Source organism: Dicentrarchus labrax, unplaced genomic scaffold, assembly GCF_905237075.1.
Source record: "Dicentrarchus labrax unplaced genomic scaffold, dlabrax2021, whole genome shotgun sequence".
Lineage (NCBI taxonomy): Eukaryota > Metazoa > Chordata > Actinopteri > Moronidae > Dicentrarchus > Dicentrarchus labrax.
This window is the reverse complement of record NW_026136720.1, coordinates 11,216,846-11,236,725: the sequence shown is the minus strand read 5'-3', so window position 1 is coordinate 11,236,725 and position 19,880 is coordinate 11,216,846. Positions and strand designations below refer to the sequence as shown.

General features: G+C 39.6%; 1 protein-coding gene across 2 annotated transcripts in view; it reads left to right on the top strand.

Annotated features, from left to right (window-relative positions):
• LOC127352416 (voltage-dependent calcium channel subunit alpha-2/delta-1) overlaps window positions 1-19,880 on the top strand; it is a 59,766-nt gene that overhangs the window by 7,495 nt on the left and 32,391 nt on the right. For both annotated transcript variants that reach the window (XM_051380764.1, XM_051380763.1), the window contains exons 2-6: window positions 185-266; window positions 491-607; window positions 12,984-13,043; window positions 13,782-13,817; window positions 14,512-14,641. In XM_051380764.1, the coding sequence (XP_051236724.1) occupies window positions 185-266; window positions 491-607; window positions 12,984-13,043; window positions 13,782-13,817; window positions 14,512-14,641 (425 nt within the window). The remainder of the gene's footprint in view (window positions 1-184; window positions 267-490; window positions 608-12,983; window positions 13,044-13,781; window positions 13,818-14,511; window positions 14,642-19,880) is intronic.

Here is a 19,880-nt window from a genome sequence, read left to right as displayed (position 1 = left end):
CTATCACAGTGATTCTCTTTGGGCATCTTTGTTTTTACGCTGTGTCTAGCTGGTCTTCTTAGATGATAGATGTAAGCTAACTTCACTGACAGTTTAATTGCACTGTGAAATGTATGTGATGTCTCTTCTAAACTGGTTACATCTGAGTTACAAGAGGGGTTGTGTGCATGTCTTTGTCCCATAGGATTAAAGAATGGGTTGATCAGATGCAGAAAGAGCTTGTCACCCTGGCAGACACGGCCACAGCTGGGAAGAGCCTCACTCAGGTAGAAACACACACACTACAGGCATGCATAAAGAGAGGGCATAATCCAATTGCAACACTGTTATGGTTGTATGATTCTGAAATAATGTCCTTTTTGTTTCTGGCTACATTCTATTTGATTTGATTTTTATTTTATTTAATAAATTCATTTCTGACAGAAGTATTTTGTAAATGATCAATTATGTATGCAATTTGATATGTTCACTGCTCTTTCTTTCTGTCTAGATTTTTCAGAGAAATCAACGCCTTTACACTGTGGAGCAAAACGACGCAGAGGAGCTGGTGGCTAGAGCAGCTACAAAAATTGAACAGCTGCTTCTGAAGAGGTCTGCTGCCTTGGAGGTAAGACTCACCCCAGTTAGAGGAACCAACTGTCAGTTTGCAATTTTACATTGTGTACAGGATGATATCTTTATTAATCAGGGCTACGATAGAAGTTTTCCATCTGCTCTTTGTTAAGACATTGTAGACTTGAATAATATCCAATAACTATTGTGTATGTGGTAAACAATGTGTCTGATCTTATGCTATTAGTATTCAGCATGTCCACTGAACTGTTTTCCTCATTGCAACCTATGGTCAATTCAGAAATCTGTCACTCTATGTTTTTCAAAATATGCACACAACACAAGTCTTCATTCAAATGCTACCAAAACACACAAACAATCTTTTGATACTAGATCTAGATCTAGAACTCATGTTTCAAATGGTGTTCAGATTGGTCAAATGGTGAGCCTGCAGTGACATTCAGTGTCATACTGTAATTAGTACTGAATAAATAACATTTTCTATCACCAAAATATTTTACAATACACTTGAAACCAGCAGAATAATGTTTCTCACCAACATTTCCACGCGAGTTTCATGTTCAAAACATTTAAATGATCTTCTGGCACCAGGATCCCTGGTTCATCTCCATACCAAAGGGTTTCCTGTTAGGGAAACAAATATACAACAACATCCACAATTCCGGAGGACCTTACATTGTCACAAAGCTATTATCTGGATGTTTTGGTCATTTTGTAACAGCACAATAATGTTTCAGTGTTGAGGTGATATAGAAGAGCCCACTTAATTGTGTGACTTCATGGATGATAGATATGGTTTCTATGTATGCAATAAAAACAGTGGGTGCAGCGTGCACATGAAAGAAGTGAAAGCAAGGATATGTGTTTTGCAGGATTCAATGTGTTAATGAGAGCTTTGACCCTGGGGACACCCCCCCCCTTTCCTTTTTTTACTCAGAAGTGGGTCAGAGAGGCTCTTCTGTATCAGGAGGTTGAACTGTTTTTAAACATTCATATGGAGTTCACAGCACCCCTTACTCTGCCTTTATAAGGCATCACCATTGTTGTCTTATAAGTAATGGAGAGGGAGTATTTATGATGTTCATAAACACATCTCCTGCCAAGTGTCTGTCTTGTGTATGTTAAGTAAACACCCTGGTGTTCTTATCATTTTTCCGAGTGCCGGTGCCATAAGCAGTAAGGAGCAAATTGGCTTCAGTGTATTATCCAAGTGATAGAAGAGAGAGATGGTTGCGAGGGTCGGGTGTGTTTGTGCGTGTTAAGGGTAGTGGTGGGTGGTGGGTGGAGGGTCGGCTAACCTTATGCTGACAGCCCATCCAACCTCTGGACATCGATCACTTCTCACTTTTTATTGCTTCTTTGTGTCTCATCCTCTCCTACGAGTAACCTCAAGGCACACTGATATTGAATTCTCTGTCCTGAGATGTATAGATGAGAAGATAAAAGGATGAATGGATGATGTGAAAGAAGGGCAAATGCATGAACTTACTAAAGGAAGATGAGTGCACAGGATGGTAATGCTTTGAGCTCAGATTTTAGGTTTCTTTCTTTGTGTCTTTTTGAGTCTTTCTAAGACAGCAGCGACAATCACCAGAAAACTCAAGTCAGAACTTACACAGAAGATTTTAAAGTTGTGCTTTGAGCAGATTTTTGCCGTTTTCTGTCTTCTATGTTAAATGAAGGTATTTGGCTATACAGTTTATCAGACAGAATACAGGAAGAGAATCTTAATTGCAGGTTGGAGATCTTGTCTTGTTCAATGCCTTTGATATAAGGCTGGAAGTCACTCTCAATGCCAACATAATTGGCCAAAGGCACTTGAGCCAGTTTCACGTAGTTGTCAACTTTAAAACTTTCATCCCACCTTTGCCTTTCTGTCTCTCTCTGTCTCTCTCTCTCTCTCTCTCTCTCTCTCTCTCTCTCTCTCTCTCTCTCTCTCTCTCTCTCTCTCTCTCTCTCGCTTTCATCCACTCTTTCTTTCCTTTTCTGATCTCCAGCTCTGCATGATGGATGACCTTTGAAAGGCCACAGTTTACCTAGCCACAGGTGTGTGGCACAAGTGTGTGTCTACTCATGCTTCCATAAATAAGTGTGTGGCAGAGTGTAACATGCATTATTAATGAGTACTTGGCTGCACGCTGTTGGGAGAGATCGCTTTATCAAAGGTTTTACAATGTATACTGGGGTTTGAGCTCAACAGGAAACACTCCCACATTTACACACATTAGCACAGGAAGAGGGGTGCAGCAGCTATATCCTGCTGTAATATTATTCTTCACCAAATTTCAGATTCAACTAGGTTGAAAATGTACGACATCTGTCAGTTGTTTATTCTAAACACTTGTGTTTTTACCTTAGCTGTAGCAGCCCCTTACTGAAAACATGTTTCCGCATGCTTGCTTGCATACAAACACCCACACACCTACTGGGATATCACATACACACATAGTGCCTATTGTCAAGCTACTTCCCCCTTTCCATCTGGCTGAATTGTGCACCCTGACCAAAAAATCATTATCACCTAATTGTTGCCTGTGGTAAGCTATTGTTAATGTAGCTCAATACTAAGAAGAAGGTAATGATAAGGGTAGGCCAAAAATGGTATCAATAGCTTATTTACATATTCATTCATTTTGCCACACATAGTATATGCATATCTACTTTAGTGTCCTCTCTGATCAGAGTCACATTTATATTGGTCAACTTAGACCACTTACTGTAACTCTGCAGAGGCCCCTGTAGTCCACCAACTCTTCAGAATTGCCACCCCCAGCTGGATTAGCAAGGGCCTGTCAGGGACCTGTAATGGACCAGCTTGCAATTCTAGGTGTCTGTATATCATAGTTTTTATTAGACCAAATTAACTTGCCATTATTATTAAATAAGCCTGTCATGTGAGTAGGCAATGACAAAAGTATTTGAGTCAAAACCTACTTGTTCTTCTGACCACATAGTGGAAGTTTTTAATGTGCCTGAGGCTAGATCCAATTATTTCAACCCTGCTCTCCCTCCACCATCCCTAGCCTGTTCTCTCTTTGTCTACCTGTCTGTGTACACTGTAATTAAAAACGTATTTATTGATGCTGCAGAAATGTTAAGGTAAACTGATAAAACACTGTAGAGAGACGGTACATCCACACACGCTCAAACATTAAGGTATCATCTGACTCTCTCTCTTACTAACAACCAGCAGCCACGTCAGCTGCAGTTGTTTGCTTTTGTTTGAACAATCTGCATGAGGTCAGTGTATTTGTGTGTGTGTGTGTGTGTGTGTGTTCCTCTGTGTGTTGGTGTGTACAGTACGGTGTGAGCATGTATATGTGTGTGTGTGTGTGTAGGTTTGCAATTCCCTCTCTTCTCCTGAGGTGAAGGGCTCTATCCAGTGACTAATGAGCCAGTCTAGTACATTACTTACAGTAATACTTCAACCAGCACCACTAAAACTCTACAGGACACAGGTGACCCAGTACTGTGTGTGAGAGGGTGTGTGCATTAGTGTGAACCCTGTCAGTGTCTGTGGGTGTACAGAATATGTGTGTAGGTCAAAGTGTGTGTTTTTATAATGGCGTGTCTTCTTTTTCCAATGCATCATCATTACAGAATGAAGGTTAAGTTCATTATTTAAATTTATTGGAATGATTAGCTTCTGATATTTATGAACTACTGGATTCAGTCAGTTACAGTCTCCACCAATGAATATCCATTTTCACTGAAGGATAAAGAAATCGTCACTATGGCTAAATACACAGTATCTGTGTTGCATGCATGTTAGAGTATGCATACGTGTTAGATGGTACGGTCAGTCATACTTCTGACCTCTTTTCAAAATTCCTTATGTTACTTAGAAATCCTGTTAAGTGTGGAGTGTCTATGGAGGACTAAAAGTGCCAAAATTAAATAATTAAATACATCATTAAATAATTACTTAAATGTGTCATTAATGAATTAAAATTGGAATAAAATACATAAATGTGTTATTAAATGTGTCATTAATTCATTAAAGTACCAATTAATTTTATGTAAAAAACATATATAATTTTTTTGGCCTTTTATTGCCTTTAATTAACAGAGACAGCTGGAGATAGACAGGAAAGGGGGGTTGAGAGAGGGGATGACACGCAGCGAAGGGCCGCAGGTCGGATTCAAACCCTGGGCCGCTTCAAGACTCGGTCCATGGTCGCCAGCTCTACCAAGTGAGCTAACCGGGCGCCCTGGTGGGAGGCATTTTAGACTTAGCAGAGGATGTGGAAGCAGGACCTGCTGACCCTGAGCATGCAGAGAGTAAAGCAGAGGAATTTATTGAAGTTCTTGGAGTTATTTCCGCACTTTAGGCCCAACACACACGGGGACCGGGGCGTTCGACTTTGTGGATTACCCGCTGGTCAAATTGCAGCGATGTTCACTAGCTCTGCATCAATCCATTATCTGGAATTGATTTGCCTTGACTTGATGTGCAGGGTAACCAATCAGGCGTTAGGATCCGCCTACTAACTTTGATGGGCGAGTGTGACATATAAAATAAATTCATGAAGCACTGGAACACAGGACCATGAAATAATTAATTAAACAGTGAAATAATTATATATGTTTTTTACATAAAATTAATTGGTATTTTAATGAATTAATGACACATTCAAGTAATTATTTAATGGTGTATTTATTTATTTAATTTTGGCACTTTTATCTATATTAAGTATCAGCCCTCATCGTCCTTTAATTTTTTCAAATGAAGAAGGGATATTTAATATATATATATATATATATTTAACTGGTACATTTTTAAGCTTCAGCCACATGTTCTTTAATATTATACACTTTTACATGTACAATACTTTATTCACAATGTGACAATGTAGCAAATTATTATTGTATGTTTTACAACCACTAACGGTGTGCCAGCCACTGCCAGTTACAAGCTAACAAACTAATAAGCTAACAAACAACATAAACAAATAAAAGATAAAAACAACATGTGTTGCTGACCTCTTTAGCATCTGCCATTGTTGTTTTCAAGCAAACAGTAACTTCTTACACACCTAGCATTTAACCATGCTCATCCCATAGCTGCCAGTAGTTTCTCATAGGACCTTAAATGGTCCGAACCACTCTGTTTGGACACAAGGACATAGCCTGAAGCCTGCAAGATGAATTCTCATTTGAACCTATAATTTGGGGACTTTGCACGTCCAGATACATCGGAAGGTTACCTGGAATCTGTACCCATACCTGCACCCTTTTCCCTGCCCCCTTACTGTTACCCGTGGACTCTTAAGTTCCTTCATTTTATCAATAAGCTTTGTCCTCACGTGCCTGACATCTATTTAGTGCACAGCGTTTTACAGTCTCGAAAAAAGCTCTTCAAATAAGCCACCAGCAGTTACTTTCGTGTTTTTTCTATTGTTTGTACCACTTTAGATTTTCCACATACTAGGCTTTCAATTCAGGATTTCACCTTGAAGTCTACATTCAAGAGGAGCATATGGTGCAAACAGTTACATGAAACATATGTGTATTGTTGTTCCATGTAAGAAAATGCAATAAGGTGACCGCTCCTCCATCTTCATATATTAAGCATATCTGGAACAATCCTGTAAATGACCTTAAATCATTGTGTTTGTCAGACACTTAACCATTCAATGGTACCTCTCAGAAGATATCCCTATATTGTTCACAAGATACAATAATATTTTCAAATTCTAATCATGTATGCAACTATATCCTCTAATTATTACTTTTGTAATATTATCCTATTCAGGATTCCTTAAGTAATTCTAAATTGTTCAGTTATCCAGTTCCCCTTATTTAGAAGTGTGTGTTAAGTGTTTCGTGTGGTATTAGTGCATGTGTTTGATAGTCTTTGTGCCCCAGGTGTTGGACCATATTTTTATTAATCTGTTGCCTGCTGTCACAATGTTATAATAATGAGCACAAGATGTGACATTATGATGTTTTTGTGTCTGTGTGTGTGCCAGCGTATCGCAGTAACAAACAGAGGCTATGATACTATCAGAGATATGCAGTCTCCGGAGCAGATGTTACTCAACCTCCCATCTCTGCTCTGCGCTGATCATATTAAGCAGACAAGAGGTGTCTGCATATGTCTCTGTTTGTGTGCTTGAATTTGTGTGTGTGTGTGTGTGTGTGTGTGTGTGTGTGTGTGTGTGTGTGTGAGAGATAAACAGAAAGAGAGAGAGGGAGTGGGAGGGGGTAATGCAGATGGGGAATTCTAACTATGGTAGGCCAGGGACAAGTGTTTAATGCATTCACCAAGAAGAAATCCAAACTCACAGTTTCATTTGAATACTTGATTTAGAGGCAGTCACAACCTCTCACTGTCAAGAAAAATCATATCTAATAGTAATCTTAATTAAGTATATGCGACATGGAGTATTTTTCTGAATAAATATTGTGATACTTTGTTATAATTACAGTAATCAAGATGTAACAATGTAATTAGTAGCTTCTCTAAGTTTGAGATAATGTTTCTCCAACAGTCCACTTGAACTTTGTTCCTTTCTGACACTGTAACTACTATTTTGTCATACCTTTCCAACTGTGTTTCTTTTGACCTTTTGTCTTATAGAAAATGGCAGTTGTGTTAGGCATGATTTTTCCACTCGCATTGTATTTGTATCAATTTTGTGTTCAATTCGTCTTAATACTAGTTTTGTTAGTTATAACTAATGGTGTTCATTAATGCTTAATAAATAATTTACTAATCCTTTATACAGATCACTTAAAATCCATGACTACTTATTTCAAGAAAAGGGCTTCAGACAATTTGGATAAAAATTGATAAAAATCCATTTATTTGCATTTACGCCTGCAGACATGACGATTAAAACCCTTTATTAAGGTGGGTATAATCAATATTTTTATAATAACAATGTAAATGACAATGTGAAAACAATATGAACTGGGTCCATTTCATTAGTGATGGACCTTTATAGAATTATCAGCTGAATGTGCAGCTCCCTTCAGTTTTGGTGAGCGTGACAGCTCATAGTGTAGCTGTCGGGTCTGCCAATTCACTGTTTTGTTTCACTCTCTGTCATTTTTAACCACAGAATCTCTAAAGAATATATGCTACCTGCTTAGCACCAAATGGTAGACAGACAAAGGTTGCAACCAGCTGGAGAGCATATAAACCACCTAAAGAGCCAGATACAGGACATTTTTATAACCTGGCGACTTAAAATCTATAAATAATTAAAACATTATTTATTTAAAAAAAAATATATATATATATATATCCATTGGTTATAACATATAAACTCTCTATAAAGAATGCCTTTCTGGAGTGGTCCCTTTACCTTTTGAATAAGATCATCATGGCTTTCAATGTTTGTGTTGTAGATTCTCTGTGAAATCTGATCATTTGACAAATAACATTCTTTGAAGTAGACAACAGACATACACACATCTCTTAGATACATGCATGAGAGCAAAATAGCCAAAGAAAGCGAATGAGACTGGGAGCAGCTGTAGATTTACTGTTCCCATCGGAGAGTTTGGCCTCTGAGGGAAGCCATGTGGAGCAGCATGGCTCTCCCCTGGGCTCTTACAGCTACAGATACCTCTGCTCTTCCTCTCTGTCTCACGCTCTCTTTCTCCCTTTACTTGCCTCCATCTCCATCGATCCTTGCATCTCTCTCTTTCTGCCATCCTTGTTCTCCATGCTACTGTATCTCTCCTGTGTCCAGCTTCTGACCTTTTACCACAGTTCTCTGTCAAACTGGAATATGAAATCAACCTTTTATATCTTCTGACCTCTGTTTCTCTCTTATCATGCTCTCTCCTTTCTACTACTGCATATCGGTTCTCTCTTCCTCCAACTCTGTTCTTTACTCTTCTGTGCTCTGTTGTATTACTTCTCTCCTGACTCTGTCTGCCCATCTCTCCTGTTTTCCATTTAGTGTTTCCCCTCTTGTTTCTTACTCATCTTTTTTATCTCCATTTATTCTGTTATTACACCTAACAACACACACTAGCACAATTAGACATGCACACAAGAGTGCATTTGTTTTTCCTTTTGCTGGAAATAAACTAATGCATTTCTGGATAAAGTTTCCATCATTTTTTACTGAACAATCCCCACCCACCCTTGTATCGCTTTATCATCCTACTGTTCATTCGTATAGGCTAAGTTTTAATGAGAACTACAACCATTGTGATCATGCTGAGTCAGAGGATTGTTTTTCTCCCTTTCCGTTCATCCATCTGCTCATAATTTATGTCTCTCTCTGTTTCCTTTTCAGTCATCAGTCTCTTTTCTGCTTCTTACACTGACCCTTCACATCTCCCCTATTTTTACTTTCTTGCCATCCCTTTGAGTTGGGACTCATTATGGTGAATAGGTAACCAGCGTTCTTGAATGTGGACACATCAGAAACAAGGAAGGGAAAGATAAGACTGGATGTCGGTGTTAATGATCGTTTAGACGTTACTACTCTTGTGAGAATTGCTTTGTTGTCTGGGGAGGGGGAAGGCAGTGTGCTCTGAATGGCCCATTGATTCCAGACGTGTGGAGCCTTTACAAACACATGCACACAATCACATGCACATACACATGTGCATATGCACACACACAGGGAGTCTGAGAGGCTCTGTGAGGTTTAGCAGAGCCTGTCTCATCTTCCCTGTCTATCCTTTAAGCTGTGCTCTGCTTTCTCACTAAATGCATGGTGGGCTGCTGGGCTGCCCAGGCAGAATGACAACTAAGATTGGTGAGAGCAGGGCAGAAATATCTCTCTGTGGGGCTAGTAGGTACGACTCCACTGCCATCCAACACTCAGCTCCAAACATTTCTGTGTTCTCAGTGGTTGCAGTGTAATGATCTCATACATCAGTGTGCATGAACAGTAGAAGGTGCACAAAATGAGAAATATTATATTATGTTCCCTATTTGGCTGCTGGAATATTGATAGGCACAGTAGTTGTTACGGTCATCATTAGGACGTTTTTATGGTCAACTGGGATGAAGATATAGCCAACCAATATGTATCAGCAATGCTGCCTGCAGATAGTATTAGATGTTTTTGTCCCCTACTATTAGATTTCATGATTCTTACAAATTCCTTCCCCTCTTTGCTCCTTTTTCTCACAGAAGCACCTCATTTTTTAAACCACTCCACTTCCCTGCATCCATAGATCCAATTCAGAGTCTCCTCGTGTCCATATATTCTTCTTCCCCCCTATTAAGGCTGCAGGGGAGCAGTGGCTCTCCCCAGGTCTCCAGTGGTCATCCAGTGACAGAGTGAACTCATTATGGTGTGGAGCCAGGATATCTATACTACAATAAGTAAGAGGGAGACTAATGAGCAGTTAGATCTACGGGGAGTGTGTTATGCACTCCCATTAACCAAACTGTGTAGTGCTAAATTTGCAGAGGAACACTGGCTTCTAATCAATTGTCAGAAACAGCAACTTGCAGTAGCTCTGTAATGAACTGTTATGCCAGTTTAGAGAGGTTAGCTGTCACTCAAGGAGCGGTCTCATAAAACCAAGCTCTAGTTTAGAGTGGATTTGATTGTGGTGTTGCTTTCTTTGGGAAGCTTGATAACCTCCTTGTGTACGTATTTAGAGAGATGGTTACACAGAAAAAAGAGAGAAAATAGCGAAGGGTAATTAGGTGTCTTTCCTCACACACCCCTCATCACCCTCCCCCATATCTCCCAAAGGGGAGAGGAGCCTCGTCAAAGCTTGTCATGAATTTTTAACAACCCTGTCGGTCTGCTCTCTTAGGATGTGCATATGTGTGTGTATGTGCAGATTTGCATGTGTATGTTCTTATGTAGGTAGTGGGTGAAGGAGAAGGGTATATTGACACAAAATGCTGTAGTCCTATATTCTCCATTAATGTCACACAAATTGCCGGAGTATGATGCATTATGTATCAAGTATCGAATCCTGTATCATATCACATGAAACATCATGCTGCTAGAAATCCTGGACCAACCAGGAGATCTGTAATCAATATCCATATGTTCATGCACAGCTGTAGTACTTTACATATGCATTTAGCAAATTGGACATATTTTAAAGGGGGTCTGGACTTATGCATAAGTGATAAATCTCAGTTAGCTCAATGGTGTGACATTACATGATGTGATGTTACAGTGACATTAGCTGACATTAACCTAATGACAAGACCCCCTGCACTTAGCATTTTCAGCATGGACATGAACTGCTGCTCCCATTTTCCCTCAGGTTGCACATAATTACAGTCTACAATCTTTTTTTCATGAAACACTTATGGAACCAAAATGTTAAGAACCAAAATTTTATTTTGAATGTTGTCAAAGCTTCAGTGTTTTTGCAGCTGAGGTGTCACTGAATTTATTTATTAATGAGAAAAGAATGTGATTTTATACAACCGCCCGGTTTTACCTGGTTATCCTCACATATTATTTTGATAAAAACCTCTGAATACACAGTGAATTGCTGGTAAAGCATTATTGTATTGATACTTAAGGGTTAAATCTTGTTAGTGCAAAGGTATCAGTGGCACAGGGGCTTGTATGACCAACACATGGGCTATCGACTGAGATGAAAAGTCTCTAGACCGAATGACTGAAAATTTTAAACACTGCCAATGTCTGATGAAAGCAAGCACCAGCATTGACACAATTTATAAATAGAGAACACATGATTTAGTACTCGATGCAGTGATGGAACTTGTTATTTTTGTGCATGGTGAACAAGGGTGGGTTTAACTTCATGATCACTGTTTTGTGTTGGTGTGTGTATGTGTGTGTTTATGGCTCAGATGGGGTGTATATTTAGCTGCTGACAGCCAGTGCAGAGGAGGTGGAGACAGGTCTGGAACAGAGCCCAGGACTGGAGGCCAAAGGGATGGGACTGTTGATCAAGAATGGAACCATTGCCGACAGCAGACACATGGTCATAGACACACAAATACACAATCATACCCACACTCAGTAAAAGCACAGAATGATACTATAAGCGTCTCTTCCAGTTATTGCTCATGCACCAAACCTGGCATGCCTGATGTTATACTTCCCTATTGGCAAAGTCCAACAGATGGACATCAGAAGGAGATAGAGCTTTAAATACAGGTTGCCTTCATCAATTCTAATTGATTTAATTAATTTGAATACATCTGAATACACTTGAGTGGAGTATCTATAAGGCTGTGGTAAACTTGCTTTGGTGAAGGAAGTCAGTGTGTCAGACAAGTGGGTTTATTTAAGGGTATTCTCTTCCTCCACATGGCTGTCATTAGTCAGTACAGTTGGAAAGGGGCATGCAAGGGCCAGGCTAAGGTTTGATCTGTGTGGATTTACCTGAGTGGACATATACAGTCTTGTGGAATAGTGTCAGTATCTGTTTCTCTGCCTGCTGTCTGTCTTGGGATCTCACTGTTCTTTTATTCTTTAGCCCCTTGTCTTTTAAATGCGCTAGGCATTTAGTACTGGAATTCTGAGCAAAATATTTGTAATGTAATTTGTAATGTATGCAACAGTTTAATTTACAGTTCAGTTCAGAGTTTTATAATTGAGAAATCAGATATATCAGTCTTTCTCACCCATTTTTTATGTGTCATAGTGCTAATGTTGTTTTCAGTTTTGGCCTCATTTCCCCACAAAGGAAGGAATGAAGATGAAATCAAACTGTGAAAGCCACTTAAAAAGTGTAAAAGCGATTGGAAAGCATTCTCTAAACATTATATCCTTAGAATATCCTCACACAATTTTAAGTGCAATTCCGAACTCGTAATCTTTCAGCAATAAATAAATACTTTCCCGGATGTCTACAGAGCAATCATTTGTACCCAGTGATACATACGAGCTGTTTATTTTGTGCTTGTCCTCTTAATTGCTTGCACTGTGCAAGAAATGTTCTAGATAAATGAACTACTGTTAGTCCTACCACCATTCTCTTTTTCTCTATTGCTTCTCAGTGTGAGTGTGTGTGCATGTTAGAGATATGTGTAGTGCGAAGGTAAGGTTAATTACATTTTTATTCGTGATATTTGGTAGTATGCAATTTGATTGACAGCCTCTCAGTCGGTAATCCATTTGCACTTGACTTTATTCAGTGATCTGCCATTTCTTACACTGCTGACCCCCCCTTCATTTCTCTCTCTTTTACACTCTCACTCACTCACTCACACACACACACACACACTACTCTCCTACAGTACAACCTTTTCATTCTGACAGTATGACACTCTGTGGTGCGGCCTTTAGCGGACAGTGCTGTAAGACCACGATAAACCTGTGGTTTGAGCTCTGCAAGTCATAATTTTTCTGTCTCTGCATTGGTCTCCATCGGGCTTTTTAACATACTTTCTTTTGCTCAGGTTTTCTAGAATTAGACTCACGCTGTGAAGGAGGCATACGTTGTGCAGTTTCCAATCTAAATCCCTGTCATATTTCACTCCCCAGAAACTGGCCACAGCTGCTGAGAATTTCCAGATGGAGTATCAGTGGAAAGACGAGTTTGAGGTAACTGAGGGACACAAAAATACAGAGACGCTTACAGAAATACAAGCATAAGTACATGAATTATATATGTGTACATTTTATGTCTGTATTATATACTGTAAGTTGGTAAAACACAGAGAGATACACAGACACATAAACATTATTGTGTATGCACATAGACTGGATTCGCTGGCCATAAATTAATTTCATTGTCGGAATACATTTAATCTGTTTGCGTCTGTGTGTCGTTAGCAGTGATTACAGCTCCATTTATTGCACATTATACACTGTGTTATGACGCATTATGCCTCTCATTTCGGATAACAGTTACTCTGCTTTCTAAGATATACTGTGTCAGACAATTAGAAAGCAGAGTAAAGTAGTGGTCAGGAAAAATACATGTCACCGACTCAGGGTTATATGTGTCTGAGCTGTGATATATTATATTGCTTTCTCAATGGCAGTAAAATGCCTCCCTGGAGCATTGCAAATGGCCGTAGGTGCACAGACACAGATGTAAAAAGAGGAACACTCTGCACACTCAGCTTAACTCATAAACTATTCATTCGATTGGTTGCAAGGACCAGTTTCTTCATTAACATCAAACTGGAGAATTTACTAATGGAGTTGTCTACAAATTAAACAAATGTTTAGATATGGATTAAGCATTTTATGATTACATAAATGTTAGCCTTCTTTGTGCAACACCCCAAAGCAGCCATAAAGTGATGTTTGTGCTTCTTTGTGAATTGTTTGCAGGATGATGAAATTGCCTACTACAATGCAAAGGACAATGTGAGTGTACTTCCGTCTATTTGCTCTCCTTCCATTTTAGCCCCTGCAAACACACAGGTCACACTCAGACATGGGCTGGTAATATGCTTGTGCTAGCACCGTCCTCTCCTCCAGGTTTGCTTTTCTATTCACCACATACATGTCTTAATTTTTCACCCATTGCCTCAGCCTTTTACTGCAATCCCTCCCTATTTTGCCTCTTCTCCAGGCATTTATTCCAGAGTAGCTTCCTCTCCGTCATCCCTCCTCCCACCCTTTCTCAGGTGAAGAGGTTTCTGCCATGTTTCTCCTCTAATTGACAGATGAGATGTATGAGCTGGCTACACTGTTGCTTTATTAGGAAGCAACTGTTCACACTCTCTCCCTCCCCCCTCTTGCTTTTCCTCTTTCTCTCCACCTCAGTACCTCACTCCTTCCCTACCCTGCATTCTTTCCTCCATATCTCATCATGCTTTTCTTCATATATCTCTCTGTCTGTACTACTCTCATTGATGTAAATTGGTGAATTCACGGTAGGAGTTATAAATCTCCACGAGGGGCACAGGCAATCTGGGTGTCTCCTGCAACTCTTCCCAAGTAAAAATGATAAGAAGGAGAAAAAGCAAGATATCATCAAGCAGATTGTCGATTATGCTATATTTCCTTAAACCTATGGTCAGCATTACTGTCAACACCTTGATTTTTTTTTCCTCAGCTGGATGCAAATGAGACAGAAGGAAGGAAATACAGGATTCGCCCAGACTTTAAAGAGGACTTGTCATTTAAGCGTTTGACTGATCACAACCACACGGCTGTCCACATCCCCACTGACATCTATGATGGCTGTGAGTACACACACATACACACACACACACACACACACACACACACACACACACACACACACGCACACACACACACACACGCACACACAAAAACCCAAGTGGTAACCATGGATACTGACACCCCAACCCATTATGAAATGTTGTTTACAGATTGTGCCTCTAGCAGACTTGCCCATGGCTAAATGATGGTTTAAAAAAGTGATACAGCATAATAGGATCCTATCCTGTACTCTACTGTCTCTTGGCTAAGCCGTGTGTCCTGGGGATACAAGGGCCCTCTAACTCAGTAGTTCTGAACCTTTTCTATCATTGAGTAAACTGACGACCCCTGACTAAGTTTATTTTTGTTTTTATGGATATTTCATAATATATTCAATGCATAACAATAACAGTGCAGAAGACTGTTGACCGCAACCGTTAAATGATGAATAATATGAGATATATGTTTTTTTTAGGGACTAAGACAATTATCTGTCTGTATTATGTATTTTTAAAGTTTTTTACATACTTAACAGGCTTCCCTTTTGACCAATGTAGTTAATTGCAAATTTTCCAATTCAAAACAAGGCTGCTTAGTGTGAAGTCTCAGTGAATATAGCTTGCTATAGCTCACCGTGCCCTTATCCTGTGAGGTTTGTTTAAGTTTATGACTTAAATAATATTCTAAATCATAAACCCCTTTAAAATCACAAAGGCCTTGCGACACACTGTGAATCTTTGGCAACCCTTAGAGGGGGTTGGGACACCCAGGTTGGGCTTGGTCTGACCAAAGCTCAAAACAACTTTTTTTATTTGAGAGAAGGTTTTGATGATGAGTCTTTTTATTCAACATGTTATGTTTTCTGAGGCTTTGAATCAATAGCTTTGAAGCATCACCATAAATTCAAAGTTTGATATGAATTCCAGCCAGTGACCCCACTTGATATGCACTATACATGACTGTATGTTCTACATAATCCTGTAGGTTTTCTACATCTTCCCAAAGTAGAAAGTTTTATTTGGAAATGTATCTTTCATCACAGTATAATTAATATACTGCTTTTTATAACTATACTTAGCTATACTTATTGCTTAATTCTTAAAGAGTGAAATCTGACATGGTTGCTCTATTAGCACTTTATAACCAGGTGAGGATCATTTCACTGCAAAATGGAAGGTGGGCCAGTATCTGTTTGATGGGCATGTTTATGCTTCATATTGTCAGTTGCATTTGAACTATCTGGTATTGTAGTTAATGTCCTATGTAAAACAATTTAAGATTATGATGAAATATATGTGCATCTGTTAAAGTGTGTATTTGATCTGTTTCTTATAAAAGTACATTTCTGATCATTTCCTCATCATGTGGTGACATTTACCTAGAGTGGTTCAGAATAATTTGATTCTCTAGAGTCCCTCTGACATTAGCACAGCTCAAGTCGAATGTCAATGACTTAAGGATGGTCTGTTGAATATCTTAACTGTGGTCTGAATTATGTATTATAACAGCTTTTTTTCCTTCTATTTTTACATTTTATGCTCTTGGGTGATGCTCTGATCATAGTGTGACTTACAATGAGTGAGCAGTAAAGTGTTCACTGCCTTGCTCAAAGTAACTTAATCAGGAAACATGGTTCATGATGAGTCCAGTTACAGGATAGTTTCTCTAACCAGCAGGCTACAGTGTTGCTGCCTGGCTTGTGCTTTTGAATTTTTATCGGTGGCTGTGTGAGACTGGATATCTGTGTGTACAGTTTAGGTATTCAGTAATTAGCGTGCAGTGGGATATGGTGCGTCAGCAGTGATAGGTGGGGGGTAGAGTGGAGTGACTTCCTCAGCATGGTCCTTAGCCTGCTGGGGAACCGTCTGGCCCCAAGGTTACACACTTCACCTTTCTGCTGACCCCAAACACAGGGGCAGAAATGAGGGATGGGTTTGAGTATACACTGTTGTCAGGGTCTGTTATCTGTAAAAGTGCAAGCCTGGTTTATTAGCATGGTTTTGGACTCGTTTTGACTTTGTCATTTTTTCCCTGTGACATCTCTCAGGCCATAATCTGGGCTAGGTGCCATGACTCCTCACACTCCCTTTCTTTCAAGGATGCTGTTTATTGGTAGCCTATAATGAGTATGCATAGATAGGCTGAGCTGCTGGTACCTATCCAGGGCTGAAGTCTGCTCTGAGTGAGATGAAAGAAACCATAGGTGTGTATGAATGTGTGAGAGGCCCCAAAGTTGGTGGCCCATTTGTGTAGTGGGGAATGTAGCAGCCAATAACGTAATACTTTTTCTGTTCTTAATGTAATAACTGTTGATAATGTAATAACTTGCCAATAATGTAATAAAATGCAAGTCAATAAATGTAATGTAATAACTTTTACGCTTAATGTAATTAGTTATTGCATTATTGACTGGTTATTGCAATACTTAGCAGGGTTTTAAAAAAAAGGGGAAAAGGCTGTCTACTACTAAACATTTGAGTACCGAATGTAGTGCGAGCACACATGTTTAATAACTATAATTATTATTGAGAAGTTTCAGTTGGGATTTCGGGCACATCATAACATGGAATCAGCACTGTTGAGGGTAAATAATGATCTCCTGCTAGAAACCAATAGTGGTCACTCCAAAATAGTCATCACACAATATTGATTCTTTTAGATCTCAGCGCTCCTTCGACACAGTGGACCTTGCAATACTTATCGATCGCCTGCGTCATTGGGTTGGAGTCTCTAGCACAGATCTCTACTGGTTTCTCTCTTATATCTATTTCAGATGGCACCACAGAACGGCTGCCACGGTACTGCACTCTCTGGTACTTGTGTTTTTGTTTACCTATTCTGTTTTATAGTATTATTGTCTTATAGTATATAAAGCATATCATAGATTTTCATTGAACTGGAAAGTTTGTTCCAGCGCTAGTTGGAGGAGCGGCAGCTTTCTATGAGATTTTCCAAAGACGCTGATGGAAGTAGGGCTGGGTAATGTTAAGAACCTCACGATTCGATTCGATTTTGATTCTTTAGGTCACAATTCGATTCGATATCAATTCGATTCGATACTGATTTTAAATGCTTCGATATCGATTCAGTAATAAGTAAATTACAGCTTCGGGACGGCGATTTCCGTCATGTGTTTGCGTGTTGGTATGGCGTATCATGGTTCGAGTGTGTATACTATCTTCTTAAAACCCCCGTTTTCCACGACACTGTACGGTCGTAGGTCCTTGCATATGAAGACGGCCACAGACTCCGTTATCTTCTGTGTGCGGGCAGAGTTTGGCGGCAGTTTGCAAAGGAAGGATCTGTCGAGTTGCGTCTGTTTTGAATCCACAGGTTTAGCCGCGGGTTGCTGCAGAGCATCTGCATGGTGTTTGCTTAAGTGGTTGAGCAAATTTGTTGTGTTATTGCAGTATTTTAGTACTGCCTGGCACAGCTTACACACTACCGTACTTTTGTCTATTTCCTGTGTTCCGGGTTTACACTGCTTTTAAAGTTGAAGGCGCTGGTTTAACACTGCTGCTACCTGCTTTGGTTGCCATGTTGTTGTTGTGTGGTCAGGTGCGGCCTCCGTCCGTACAACGCAATCACACAAAGGTGTTGCCCACCGCGCCCCCACTGGCCAGGGGCTTAAATCGGTTCAGAGGATTTAATGAATCGATTTTGAATTGGGAAAAAATATATTTTTACCCACCCCTAGAAGGAAGCGAGCTGGAACATGTGTTTAACTGAGACAGCAGGGATTTCGTACTGTGCTCCTCTAGCGAATGTCCGCTCGCTGTACTTCCCCATCCAACCCAATGACCAAAACGGACCCACTGTCCTTACTAAATGTCTGGATGCTGGATCAATTATATGAAATCAAACCAGAGATCTGTTGTTCTCCACCACCACCACTGCCCAGTCCCTCAACCAGTTATACAGTTAAATCAAACTCTAATAATTGTGTAGAAAAGTAAAAAAAAAGTTGTCAAACCTAGCTTCTTCCAGCTCAGAATCAGGACTTTCGTATCGGCTTAAGATTTAAAAAAAGGAATACATTCTGTAAGATCCAAGCCTGTATTCACTGCCTACAACTGGTACAGAATGCTGTGGCCAGACTTCTTTGCAAATGTAAAAAAGGGAACATATTAAACCTGTAAGTAGCCCTGCATGGTCTAGTCCTGAGCTATAACACCTACCACCATACAGGACAGACCCCTCAGATCTACAGATCTACAGATCTACAGTTAACGGAAGACAGCTGTGATGGAGGTAGTCATTGGAGGGACGATGAGACCTCATAAGTATTCAGGGTGACATTTCTGTACAAACAAAACTTGGGGGGTTGAATCGTAACAAGGTCTGTGTTTGCTCCAACTCCGCAGCCACGCACACCTTCTTATAGAAGTAGCAACCATTACTCCACAAAAAGCCTTAATAAAACATTTGTCTATCTCTCTCTCCTCATCCCTGTCTACATTATCACCTGCTCACAAATCAACTTATAAATGAAGCTGTACACATTGTCTTCAGTGGCCTCCATATTTACTTTGGTATGACAGTGTGTTGTGTGTGTTTTTTGACCCATTTAATAATGTAATGATCAGTCAATAATGTCATAACGATATATGCGCAAAAAGTTATTATGTTATTGGTTCAGAAATGTTCTGACATTATTGGAAAAGATATTTTGTTATTGGCAGTTATTACATTAGTTGTAATTACTACATTATCTCTGTAAGGATACTGCAAGTTTATTTTGAGGTGAATTTATTTGGCTAGAGTTAGTGTAAGTGTTAAGATAGAGCATGTAGTGATGATGAAAAAGGGCCAGGGAATTAATGTATTCAAAGAAGAGTCCCCACATGAATAGCAAGAAAAATACACTTCTTTGAGTGGGAACATATACTCATATAATGTGCCAGATATGGGCATACATGCAGGACTGTATTTTGTCTTCCTGTAGAAAAAAGAGACAGAGGATTCATACGTTATTGAGGTTTCAACTCTCCAATTTGATCTCCACCCTATAAATGTTCCAGGAATAGCCTTTGCTCAGCCGGAGAAAATTGGATTTTCTGGGTAAAGTGGGAGGCAAGTTTATGAAATCACCTTCTACAGGTAGCTGCATGTCACGTGTGTGAGACGAGTGTTGCATAGGAAATGAATACGTTCAGATGACAGAAAGATCACAAAAGCCACATCTGTTGGTCCAGCGAAGGACAGAGTTTATGAGACAGAGGGAGAGATACACTGACGGAAAAGAAAATGGTTAAATTC